General features: G+C 40.1%; 2 protein-coding genes across 2 annotated transcripts in view; one reads left to right on the forward strand and one right to left on the reverse strand.

The window, feature by feature from the left end:
* Window positions 1–13,628, forward strand: AQP11 (aquaporin 11). The gene is made up of 3 exons (XM_026078154.1): window positions 1–568; window positions 6,360–6,476; window positions 13,543–13,628. The coding sequence occupies exons 1-3, from the start codon at window positions 1–3 to the stop codon at window positions 13,593–13,595; spliced, it is 738 nt and encodes a 245-aa protein (XP_025933939.1). The 3' UTR covers window positions 13,596–13,628.
* CLNS1A (chloride nucleotide-sensitive channel 1A) overlaps window positions 13,454–13,939 on the reverse strand; it is a 17,462-nt gene continuing 16,976 nt past the window's right edge. Inside the window, exon 9 of the mRNA XM_026078155.1 lies at window positions 13,454–13,620. The gene's annotated coding sequence lies outside the window, so the exon portion shown is untranslated. The remainder of the gene's footprint in view (window positions 13,621–13,939) is intronic.

The following is a 13,939-nucleotide window of genomic DNA, read 5'->3' on the forward strand; positions in this document are numbered from 1 at the left end:
ATGGCTGTCGGCGGGCTCTGGGTCTCGCTGCTGCTGCTGGCCGGCATCGTGGCGCTCTGCCGGCTTGCGGCTCGCCGCCGCCCGGGCGCTCTGCTCGCGGAGATGCTGAGCACCTTCCAGATCTGCGCCTGCACTAACGAGCTCTGCCTGCTCGCCGCCGCCGAGCTCCAGCCGCGCGCCGCGCTCACTCTCACCTACGGCTTCACCGTGCTGCACGGCTGGACGCTGGCCGGCAGCACGTGCAACCCGTGCGGCACCTTGCAGCAGCTCTGGGCGGCCGCGGTGCCGCTCAAGGCGGGCGGACTCCGGATCGGCGCGCAGTTTGCGGCCGCCGTGCTGGCCAGAGGATTTATGCACCTGGTCTGGAGCCTGGAGATCGCCGAGCCGCACTCCGGAGCGCTCTGGCAGCGCTGCAGCGATCCCCTGCAAACCACAGAGGCGCAGGCGTTTTTCATAGAGCTGCTCTTTTCTGCTGTTTTCCAGCTGGCCGTGCTGCAGTTGCACACTATTCATCCCAACCTCAGAGTCCATTTTATTGCTCTTCTCATCACCATGCTCGTGTATGCAGGTTAGTGTCTTTCTTTTTTTTTTTTTTCCCTCCCCTCTGTTACTACCATCAAGCTGTAAATTTCCAATTTGTTATTCTTTTAAAATGTGAGGACTCAAAATTATTTTTCTTAGATTAGAAAAATATATCCAAAAAAAAAAAAAGCCTTTGGTCCTGCAAATGCACTGTGCACGCAGAGTTCACATGCAGTTTACATAAAGTTTGCCTGATTAGATTCTACTGCGCTTTTGCGGTTAAGAATGAAGTGAATTGCATATTCAAAACTATACGAAATCTGAGAATTCAGATTTCAGCTAAGAATTTCACCGAACGCTTGTTAAGATATCTTAGTGAAAAATCGTTGCGTTAATCTGGCTTTATATTGCATGAGATATTTCGGGCAAGGCGTGCCCCAGCGTGTCCTGGTCTTAAATAGCGCTATGGGAAAGCACCGCTGTCTGCGGGGGGGGGGGATGCTGATTGCTCCATGGCAGTGTACAGACCTGTAACCTGGATGTGCTATACTTAAAGAACTCGTAATTCGTATCAGTGACATCTACTCCGGCCAGCTTCCTGAAATCAGAACCAGAAGTGGGACACGGAAAGAAATGATGGTTTCACGAGTGCTTAAAATCTTAAGTGTTAAAAAAAAAAAAAAAAAGTTAGGTGCGGATTACATCGTGGCATCTACAAGCGTCGTGGGTCCCTCTCTGCAGTGCCCTGCGTGGCCCAGCGCTGCCTTGCCTTCGCCCCTGTCCCACCTCCTTCCTGCCTCCCTGGACCGGTGGGAGGGAAGAGGTGCGGGCAGTCAGCCTGAACTTCTGCCCGCTATCTGTCCGTGCTCCTTGCTCTCTCCAGCGTAGGGCTCCTACCTATGTGCGGTCGCTTAGGAATGGCTTTAAAGGGAGCGGGTTGTACTGGGAAGGCGATCCTGTGCTTTGGGGTACGGGGGGATGAGAGAGGGGACGGTTACAGAGCTCCTTGTAGCGGGTTGTGCCTCTGCCGCTACCGCAGAGGAAGTCACCGCGGAAATGCTCAAATCAGTGTATACACATGAGAGAGGGAGAAAACTTCCTTCTCTGAAGACATCCAGAATGTCATTGACTCCTTGTCCGGGAGGTTTGACTATATTATGGTATCTAACATAGAACACAATACAATAGAACTTTTATAGAAAAACCTTATCCATTATGTTTAGCTGAAATATTAAAAAGATTCAAAGAGGTCCATGGAGAATTTAAAGAACTAACTTAGTAATTTGACCTACTTTCTAAAATTAATTTTTGAGGGCACAGGCAGGGTGTCAGTGTGCTTTAGCACACCAAGTATATTCCCGAATTGTTTGCTAAAAGCACAGTCAAAGATTATACTACCTCTCCTAGGCATAGAGGAAGCTGGATTCCTGATTAACATTCCTTTGCTGCTTAGTGAATAGTCGTGTAAAATAATGCAGGTCACGTTGCCTTTCCCTTGGCTGGTTCACATAGAGAATTCAAATCCCATGTTGTCGGCCAGGCTGGCCCCTTTCTAGCAGAAGGCTGTGTACCAGGTCTCCTTCCTTGCCGTATATTTGGACTTGTTAAGGCTACCCAGTGCTGTCAATCTGCACATACTTCTAGGAAACATCACGTCTACTGAGCCCAGGCCTACTTCATGTGCGGTTTGACTATGCTGTATCATCTACAGAAGGTCTTGTACTACCTGGACTTTTTATTTTTTAATCCAGTATCAAGACTGCTGTAAAATACGTATGCATTCCAGGGGTAAGATCTGAAACACGGTTTTGTCCCCTCATTACTGGAAAATCTAATTCTTTCTTGTACACTCTGCTCTAAGCTTCTTAAGGTTTGCATTCTTTGCTGTACACTCAGGTTCAAAAAGAAAGGTGAATAGTGCGTTCTTCCCCTCACAACAGTCGGGAGCCTGGTGTTTGCTGTGCGCTCCTGAGATGTGGACTGAAACTTCTTGAAGTTAAGGACATAAAACCCAAGATTCCCATCGCTGAGCTATTATACAAAAAGTGTGGGAGCACTGCTGTTGCTATCACTTTCTTCCTGTGATAAAGTGACAGGGTTTTACTATTACAGATCTTTTCTTTCTTTCTTTCTCTTTCTTTCTTTCTTGAGCATGTTTTACAGGTTCCCAAAGCTTTCTTCTTGCCCCCTCTGCCCGCATACACACACACACATTCCCCAGGATATATTCCCTCCTCCTGCCCCCTCACTTTTGAGGGCTGCTGATCAGGACCCCCCTCCCTTTCCCGCACCCGCTCAGCACATCCCCTTGACAGCATGCAGAGTAACTGAGGCCGTAACAGCTGTCAGATGGATCCTGCTGCCTCACTCACCATTTTGGGGGGATTCCCTAGTCGCTGGGTACCTGATACCTGGGAGATGGCCACCACCTGTGTCCGGTGTGTACAATATATCCCGCAGGTCCCGTGCGTAGCCCTGTCTACTCTCTGTTCCACCTCTCCTCTCCCATGTGTGAAACAGGCAGTAGCAGGACCATGCAGCTCACAGTTGATTTGTTTTGGGGTTTTTTGTTTTTTTGTTTTTGTTTTTTCCAGGAGTGGGGTGGTAATAGTATTTGGGGCTGCATCCTTTTCCATAACCACAGTCTTCTTCATAGGACTTTGTATGTTCTTCCAGGATACGTTCCTCATCTCTGCCAAGGGGGAGATTTCCCTTGCCCCAATCTGGGAAAAAGTGCTTCATATAGATAGTAGGGAGAGGAGGCTTCTACATTAGGTGTTACAGACGGCGACCTCCAGCAGGTGAAGTTCGGTATATGGTCATTGAAGATGGGCAGATGCTTAACTTAGCTGGACTGGATCATTCTCCGGAAATCTTTTGCACCTCTTTGCTAACTTTTTATAAGGAACTTGAGCACTTTCTTTAAGAAGAGTGAATCTTTTTCCACTTACCCAACACCAAAGGGCTAGGCAACCAGCACCAAATTTAGGCAAAGCAATGCTGAGTTAGACAAACTGGTAACAACCTTATTTTTTTCCCTATAAAAATACCACATAGTTTATAATATTGTACAAATAATGATTTTTCAAACTTTAGTTTGAAAGATATGGTGTTCTAGGTAGGAACTCCAAAAGACACATTAAACTTACAAAACAAAATTCATGTTAATGGTTTCCTTTCATACTTTGTTTTTAAAAACCAATTTGATTGTGCTTTTAGAACCTATATTTATTCACTTATGAATGAACCAGAAATGTTAGAAAGTACATCTCTTCTATTATGCATCATATTTCAGCCTATCTAAAAAGTGACTGCAAGAAGGAATTTCTCTTACTCCATATCAAATTTGGCTTGGGTAAAATTTTGAAATATAGCCATATCCTTATGGCTTATACCCATCTAAATTAATTGATATACATACAGGGCTGGAAAACATTAAATCATATTTTTACAGTTGAATGAGTTAAATTGATGGGAAAAGTAAGTGTTGGTAGGTCACTGTTGTATGTACCCCATGAAAGTTACTTAGGTATACCATGCAACTTATTCCAAAAAGAACATCATATGATAAAGTAAATATTTTCAAAATTAAAACCTGTTCCTGTAGCTTTTCTTCTGCAATTTCTCTTTTATGGCTATAAATACTGGGATTTTTTTTCTATTTATTCTTACACAGACAGAGTTTTTATATAAGCGCATATTGTACACAAAGCTCCAATACCATATTCATTCCGTTTCTTCTACTGGATAGAAGGAAAAAGAGATAGTTGTATCTTTAAGTGTTAACAGAATATATCAGAGGCTAAGGATACAGACCATACACATGTTGGTAAAGGAAAATTTGGGGGATTTCCTTTGGGAAAATTAGAGAAAGAACCCCCCCACACCTTTTTAGGGCTTTTTCATTTACAGGCAATATTACAAAGAAGTCAGAATTGCATGAAATAGATTAGATGTTTCTGAGCCTAACATGTCAAGGCAAAAATGTCAAGTATTTTTTTTAATTCTAAGGTTTTTTTCCTAATTTTGCTTTTGCCTATAGTAATTTTAAATTAAAATTATCTTCTCACACACTGTGCTGGAGCACACATTAGGTTTATGTTTGCTGTGTCAAAGATGTTACACTTCCTTTCCCATCAAATCATTTATCATTTCCAGGACACAGACTCTGAGATGCAGCATTGTATTTCCTAGCATGATTTACCATTCTGTCACTTTTAAATGTGGTAACACTACCACAGGATCTTTTTACCTATTTAATACTACATAAAAGTTTTAATTAGTTAATACAAGTGGCCTTGGCCTATGGTTGATATTCTAGTAGTTATTAATAATGAATATTGGAGAAATAGAGCAGTTAAAACTGTCTAATGTTTAATGTATGTTCAGAAACTGCTTCTTGAGGGTGAAATTCTGCTCTTGGGTGTGTTTTTGTGCGTATAAGAGTAGGAGTGGTGACTTTATACATAGATGGAAGTAAAGTAAATTATGTTACATGGCCTTTCCAGCAGCAGTGGAAGCTGTTAACGTGTCAAGATGCAGAATAACAGAGTGCACAGTAAATCTGGGCTGCTATTGAGCACAGGCATCAAATCAGAGTGAATGGAATAGGTCAACAAAGATTAAAACCTTCACAGACTGTAATAATGGTAAAAGGAATAATAAGGAGGATATAAAAACAGAAATACCGAAGAACAGAATGACAAAGAACTTAATTAAAACTTTCAGGAAATGATTGTTAATCCTGTGACAGAGCCAGATATCAGAAGGAACCTATGACTAATGGGCATTACAGCAGCATAAGATTCGTACAAAAAGCAAGTTCAAAGCTCATGCTAACTTCTTCGGCCTGCGAAAATCAAGATTAAGAAACTTAAGTGAATATAATTAGATAATATTATATAGGAGTAGACTGACAGATAAAACAGACATGGGCAGTTAGCAAATAATAGTACAGAAATATAGAAATTTGTTTTATGATGGCTGCTTTTTCAGCAAGATTGCAATGACAGGAACAACATGTCAAGATTAAAAACACTTACCCTCAGGTTCATCTGTGATGTAATTACAATTTAGCCCCATAATGTAATATGTTTGGATTTAATTTAGAGAGCTTTAGGCAACTTCATTTATATCTAAAGTCAGAAGCAGATAAAGATGCTCGGTTTCTTTCAGAAACAATCCTTTTTCAAGACAGTGGAGTGGGCTCCTCCCCCCTTTAAGTAACATATAGCATGAATGTGAAGACTTTTTGCCCAGTTATTACCATATGATAATGTTAGTGTTCTGTAAATAAAGTGTAGAGATCACTTAAGAAAGAACAGCATTTGATAATTTTTCGCATTATCATGCATATTAAGTGTTACTATAGTGTGTATAACACTGGGGATGTAATGGAAGCTAAATGTTTATTTACTAACACTTGTGTAATTTCTGTCAGTTCTAAAAGCATGATATGGACTATAAGCAAGACAGTTTCAGCAAAATGATAGCAAAGCAGCTTATAGTTTTATTAACAGAAACATTCAACGTTAGCCAAACCCATATCTTTAAACAATATTTGCTAGAAAGAGATAAAGCAAATTACAGCCTATGCTTCAGATATTTAAAAACCTGTTTTAAAAAACTGTTGCCCAGTTTAACATACCGTATCATTTGGTAAATAACTGTTCAGAAAAGTTTCTGTTAAAATGATTTCTGCTAATGCATTTTATCACAGGGTATGCATTTCTTGTTGCGTTTACATTTACAGTGTATTTACATTTCAGTATTTCATTTAAAATAAGTATTTGTCAAAAAAGATGGTTTGATTTCATGTTGTTTACATTTTATTTCAGGTGGAAATCTCACAGGAGCAATATTTAACCCAGCATTGGCTTTTTCATTACATCCATATTGTTTCTATGACAATTTTTTGAGTTATTCACTAGTATATTGGATAGCACCATGCTTAGGTAAGTTCTTAAAATTGTTATCTACTTTGAGAAAGTGTTATGTAGTACATGGTTCAAAAATCAGGAAATAGGTATTCTTTATTTCCTAGTCTACTAGTTTTCTGTCTCAAATAAAAGCCACAAGATGCTTATCTATAACTTACATGTAGAAGTCATTCAGATTCATAGTTTCCTTTTGCAAATGTAGGCTGTATATTTTAAACTTGTTTAATGGTTTATGTAGGGTACCTATAACTTAATACAGTCTGTTTTGCAAAGCAGGGTTAGATAATTGCTTAGTTCATATGTTGTGTTCAAAATTTAAGTACTTATGGGACAGTTTGAACAATATCATTTATTGTACCTAGCAAAACAAATAATAGGCTAATTCTAAATGGAAAACATTTAGGTTAAGGTTAACTAGTAAGTTATAAACCAACAGCTGTTTACTCTGGAATGTGATCCTTTTGGAGCTGCCTGCTTGTGCCTCAGTATTGAAATCCAGCCTGTTTGAGGTATGCTGGGTATTCTCACATTGACCAAAACCCCACCAAATATTAGCCAGACCTGTAGATTCTAGCAGAATCTTAAAAAGGAGAAGAGGCCGCCTGAAAGCTAATATTAACCTGATAAAGTTCAAAAAGAGATACAAATTGGTTAGCATGCAGTCAGTTTCTGTCTTGCTTTGTGACATTATACAAGAATATATATGTATTTTTAGATATTAGGACAAGTGCTTAAAATAGGCTATCTCAATTATCATTATAAAAGCAAATCTTTTTCATCTCATAGTGCCTAAACTTTGGAGTTCCCATTCTATATCCCCCCCCGCCCCCAATCACTATAACAAATAATCCGCTTTTAGTCTAAGAATAAGGAATGCATATATGAGTAACTAGAATTTTTCCAACTTAAATTCCAGTTTTAATTTGGAAGTTGTTGATTTTTAACTTCTGGTTCTGTTCAGATAGAAATGCTTCATGTAATACTGTTGATTGTTTATAGTTACTCCTACTAATCTTGAGCCTTATGCTTTAAGACACATGAGACAGTCAACTAATCTCGAGTTCTTTAATGACTGTTAATCCTACTAGAAGATGCAACAGTAGTACAGGAAGCAAGGTGAGCTGTGAAATACATATGGAAAACATCCCAAAGGACTCCAGTTATAACTAATAACTTATTTGTCCTCTCGGAGTGCATGTCTGTGCATGTTCCAGTTGTAGTGACTCTCAGTAAGTCAAAATGGAGGAAACTATTTTTTTTAATCTAACTGAAATTCACTTTAATATCGTTTTCTTGAACTGGGCATCCAAACAGGATGCCTGAACAATTGAGTAAGCTTGCACTGTTTCAGTTAGCAGCTAATGAAATGCTTTAAGCAAGATTGATGAGATCACCTGTGTCCTAATAGGACATGATATGATACTTCTTAGAATTCAAGTTTAGATTCTGATACATTAACTTATTACCACCTGATATCCATTTTGAGATTATCTGGCTTGTAAGTACCTGGACTTTGATATTTTGACAACTGGCATAAAGAAATAGGAATGCTGAAACACCTTGTTCTGCTTATTTAGCAAGGTGCACTCAGAGCTGTTTTGCAGAAGACCTTCAGGTGATTGAGGCTTTAGTAAGAAAAACAGCAGCTGTTGAGTCAACTGGAAATGTGACTTCAATTCAGAATGTGGCTAGGGAGTAATGTTACATTTTTATGAAGATTCATAAACACTGGGTTTATCTTTCATTGATATATAGAAAACACATACAGGAGACCTTGAATGCTGTCTATAATTTATTAGGGAAATGATTTCCAGACAAAGTAGTTGTAAACATGTAAATACTCAGGACACTTCACTTTCTGAGTGGTGTTACTACTGTAGCCAAACATTTTGTTACAGATGTTAGGTCTGTGGATCACCTGAAGGGCAGAGTTGTTTATTGTAATATGAATATTTCATTACAAAACAAGGAATTTCATGTATGTGTATACCTCATCTTATAAACCAAGAGTTGTAAACAAATGTAAGGGATCTGAGGGGAAAATACAGAGAAGATGCATTTGAAAATTGAATTGATGGATTCAGGAATGCAGATCTACAAATCTACCACCAAGTGACATTTTTTTCTAACACTTTTTGGAAATTTGAACATAATAGGAGTAAAGTTTTTTTTTTTTTTTTCTTCCAGAATTGCACCAAATGATGAGGTATTTAGGAATTATAATAATAGGACCCTAATGAAAAGAACCTCTATAAAAAGAACCTCATAAAAGTAGATGATGAGGGAAGGGATATTTTAAATGCAGTTTTAAAATTACTTTCAGAATCCATCTGTCAGTAGAAATATTGTTTCAGACTTCCTAGAAACAGAGTCATAATGAGACATTTAAGTATCCAGGACAAAATGTTAATTTGATGTCTCACTTTTCCCAGCATCAGCATCTTGGATGGTTAAATTACGTTGTTCTTATTTGGGGAAATTCTTTTAGGAGACATTAGGTTTTTTTGTGATTTGCTATAATATGCATATGCAGTACCACGGACTAGCATACCGTGAAACTCCAGATTGCCTGTGCAAAATGTAATATGGTCTCATTTATAGCCATATCAGATACCCATGAGGACACAGAGACTGAGACCATTCAGCATATAATGGACATACTGATCTAGCCATGAAACAATGCTTAACCCCCTCTCTAAAACAATTTGCTTAGAAAAGACACTTAGAACAAGAGGCAGATTGATAGTCACCTTCACAAAAGGAAAAAAATTGGAAATTTTCTTCTGGATAAGCAAATCCACTGGTGTTTTATGGTCTTTCATGAAGATAATCTTGGGACTGTAGTTAAGGAACTCATTTTTCAAAATGGTTTTACTGAAGTTTCAGTGAAGGTGATTCTACAGTAACATCAAAAAAACTCTAATAAATATAGATGTTAGCAAGTGTTTATGGCTTAGCACTGACAGGCCTAACTGCTGAGCTGAGAACGCAGAAGCAGTAAGTACCAATGAGATAACAAAGACAGTTTCTGTTTCAATGAGTTTGTGAGTTTGTGTTAAGGATCACTGACAAAGGAATTCATTTCACTTGTCCAGGCAGTGAATGCACCAGGACCAATTACACCGTTAATAACGATAGTGACCGAGCTAATGCTTCTGCTTCACACCAAGGAGATGGCAGCTATGGTTGGAAGAGCTGGTGATAAAATACTAGACATGAGGGCAATAAAATGCAACTCTTTCCTAGACAAGTGCCAGCCTATCATCCTGCTAGGTTACTAACACTATAAAAGGAGAATCAATGCCTATTTCTTTAGATCAGTTTTACTAGAAAGACTACTACTGTTCCTCAGAAGGAAACCATTTTTCACCATCAGAATAGAAAATAAATGACACAAAAGTCACTTAGCGGTAGAAGTAAATAGAGGAGGTATGTAAGAGAAAAGGCTACAAGTGGAACTTTCACCCTTCTGTTCAGAAGAGAAGGTGTTCAGAGGTTTTCATCAAGTTCAGTACATTTATGCATGGACCTTGGGGAAGAAACAAGAATTGCAAGTCCATGTGCAGTGCTGTGATCAGAATCAGGGAGACTTGGTGGGACAGCATGCACAGCTAGAGCGTGTTCATGGGTAGGGAAAGAGGAGGAGGAGTTGTGCTCTATGTTAAGAAGTTCCTTGGCCATGGAGAACTGCAGTAACCAGTGCTGTGCCTGTTTAAGAGTCTCTGGATCTAGATCAGAGGGGAGGTGTTAGTGGGGATGTTTTGATGGGGGTCTGTTACAGGCCATCTCGCCGACTGTAGGTAGCAAATGAGGTTTTTCAACAAGCAGCTAGCCAAAGTCTCCCGCTTCCAGACGCTGGTCCTCTTGGGGCTTTTCAGCTATGCAGACATCATTTGGGAGAGCAAAACATCGATGTGCGTGCAATCCAGGAAGCTGCTAGGAAACTGTCACCAACAAAGTCTAATGCAGATACTAGAAGGACCAACCAGTGGTAATGCTGTACTTGACCTGCTCACAAACAGGGAAGAATTGGTGGCAAATATGGCTGTTTGGGTCGCAGTCCTCACAAGAGTTCAGGGTCCAGAGGAAGGCTGGGAAGATAAACAACAGAGCTGTTTGGACTTTGGACTTTAAGAGAACAAAATTCTGCTTACTTAGGGAATTGCTAGGCAGAATTCTCTGGGAAGCTGCCGCAAAGGGGAAAGGTGTCCAGGAAAGCTGATTGATTTTTATTTATTTATTTATTTATTTCAAGAAAGCTAATTGAGAGCTCAGCAACATTCTGGTGCGCAGGAACAATCTGGTGTGCAGTTAAACCGGGAATTTTGACAGGAGGCCTTTCCCAGTTCACTAGACAAGGAGCGTCTCTGTGAACAAAGAGCAAAAGGAAAGCATGTAAGAAGTGGAAACAAGGACAGGCAGTAAAGGAAGAGTATAAAAGCTTTACTCAGACACTTAGGAACAAAATCAGGAAGGCCAAACCAAGCTGGAACTAAAACTAGGGACATACAGGGTAGCAAGAAGGGGATTCTACAAGTGTCCTAGTGGCAAAAAAAAAAAGTTCAGAGAGTTCTGTTGATGGATGGAGGAGAAAACGTAGTGATGGATGACATGGAAAAGGCTGAGGTACTCAATGTCTTTTTGCCTCAGTCTTCCCCAAAAAAGTTTGCTCCCAACCCTCTACATAAAACACTAAGTTTGCAGAATGAGAAAGGCAGTCAGTAGTGAGGCAGCAACAGGTTAGGAACTACACAGAGAAGCTGGATGAACACAAATCCATTGGGTCAACTGGGATTTACCTAAAAATGCTGCAGGAGTTGGCTGATGTGATTGTGAGGATATTGTCCATCACTTATAAAAAGTTATGGCAGTTGGAATTGCTCCCTGACAACTGGAAGCATGCTAATATTGCACCTGTCTTTAAGAAGGACAAGGAAGATGGTCTCACCTCAGTCACTAGAAAGATTGTGGAGCACCTCTCCTTGGAATCCATGTCCAACCATATGAAAGACAAGAAGGTAATCAGGAACAGTCCACAGCTGTACCAAGAGCAACCCATGCTTGACCAACTTGACTGCCTTCTGTGCTGAAATGACTGGCTATGTGAACGAGGGGAGAGCAGTAGATGTAAAATACCTTGACTTTGGTAAGGCTTCTGACAGCTGCCACCACGTTCTCTGTTCAAAGCCAAGGACGTATGGGCTAGAAATTGGCTGGACCACTGGGCTCAAAAGGTAGTAGTCAGTGGCTTGACTTCTGGTTGATGGCCAGTAACACTCAAAGTATCCCAGTTTCAGTACTGGGGTTGATATGGTATTGTTCTATACCTTCATCAGTGACCTGGGTGGTGAGACAGGATGTACCCTCAGCAAGCTTGCAGATGGTGATGAAGTAGGAGGAGGGGCTGATGCACAAAACCACTAAAGTTTCAAGCCAGAAACTTGAGGATTGGGCCAATGGACTGGGCTGACAAGGATAAGTAAGTGTGAAGTTCTGCACCTGGGCTGGTACATAGCCCCCTATACCCACGCGCACATGCAAATATGTATGTGTATATATTTCCATATGAACCCCTGTGAGTCAGTAAAAGCTGCAAGCCGATTCACTGAGTAGTAACCCTGCTGTGTTACACTGATGCCCCATTGAAAGGGAGCCCACAGTTTGCTTGCTCTCTTTGCAAATAACACAAACCACGTGCTTCGGGGAAGTGCGGCCAGCAGACCTAGGGATGTCACTGTCTCTCTTAATACTTGTGAGGCAGCATCTGGAAAAGTGTCCAATTTGGGAGCCCTCAGTTCAAAAGGGATGTGGAGAAAATTGAGAGGATTCAGTGGAGGACTATCAAGATGGTCAAAGGTCTAGCGTACATGATCTGTGAGGAGAGGCTGAGGGACCTGGACTTGTTTAGGCTGGCAAAGATGAGATGAAAGGGTGATTTGTAGCAGTCTACAGTTACTTGAGTAGCTGCAAGGATGACAGAGACAAACTGTTCTCGTTACTGGCAGATAAGGTAACAAGAGACAATGTCTGCAAATTGTGGCTTGGGAGGTTCAGACTGGACTTTATGAAAACCACCTTCGTGAGGACAGCACTGCAGCATTGAAACTAGTTACTAGGAGAGGTGGTGGAGTCTCCATCTTTGGAGGTTTTCCAGGAGGCAGCTAGACAAAGCCACACAGACCTGATCTTGTGCAGGTGATAGTCCTGCGCTGAGTGGGAGGTTGGACTAGAGAGAGCGCTTCCAACAAGTGTTTCTGTGATTCTAAGAAACTTCAGGAAATATAAGCTGTGGGAGTGGTTCTGGGTGAGGAATACTCTGGACCAGAATACTCTTCCCTTCTGAAACAGAACATGCATTTTTTTTTTTCCCCCCAGAGAAAAATCTTAATCTACTTTCTCTGTGTTTAGATGTCATTCTCATGAAGAATCTACAATCTCTTAACTTTATCAACATGTCCTTCATATTGACAATGCAGAATAATCTTTAGGCTTCACTAGCTCTCCCCAGCCCTTGCTTTATAAAACCTACAGTTAGAGGACATTTTTCAGCTTCAAAATAAACCCTAAACTGGAATGATCCTCCAAAAACCCCACTGTCCTGTACCTGTTTGCAATACCTTATAACAATGCAGTTATTAAAACAGATATTGCTAGTGAACTCAGCCTTATCCTAATTAATTGCTGAGAAATCAAGATTCAGTTGGTCGGTCTGTCATTTATATGCCCTGTCACAAAGGTAGGAGGCCATACGTGGCAAGAGGAAGGTGCCCAATGAATTCATCTGGTCAAAGTTTTCCATCCTTGGCTTATATGCATCAGAAGCAAAACATACTAAAACAAACATTCAGAGAACTAAATTATCAACACTTATGGACATTTGCAAGGTGTATTGAAGCTTTCTTTGCAAGAAATTGTTTGTGTTTTCAAAAAGTATTGACTGTTTCCAACCTTTTCATTCTTCTGCAGTCTCCACTGTATGTTAAACTCTCAAATATTTTAACATGTTTATTTGTAATACCAGTACTGTGTCCTTCTCAAATATATTTACACAAAGGTCTTTTTTTGTATTTTGTCTTTTCAGGTACAATACTTGTCGCTTTTGTATGGGATGAAATCCTTCCTCGGATATCTTGAGACCAGATTCTGAACTCCAGCAATACTACATTAAAAAACAAACAAACAAACAAAAAAGTTAAATTGCAGCCAGCTGTGGAAAGGAAGCTTTCAGAAAACTGCTGACATTAATTTCTACATCACCTTTCAGTGTGTTCTCAGATTTTGTGTTTTGAAGTACATGACTTATAGGACTTTATACTGAAACTCTTATTTTGTAATAGCATATTGGGATATTGAGAGTATTTACCAACATTTTCAGTTAAGCCATATGAATGTGCAGAAAAGGACTGTTAAATATTGAAACTTTGTCACTTTAGCCATAAGTGCCATTTGCTGACCTTTACTACAAATGCATATAAAAT

The sequence above is a fragment of the Apteryx rowi genome, unplaced genomic scaffold (genome assembly GCF_003343035.1).
Source record: "Apteryx rowi isolate R43461 unplaced genomic scaffold, aptRow1 scaffold_471, whole genome shotgun sequence".
NCBI classification, from domain to species: Eukaryota; Metazoa; Chordata; class Aves; order Apterygiformes; family Apterygidae; genus Apteryx; species Apteryx rowi.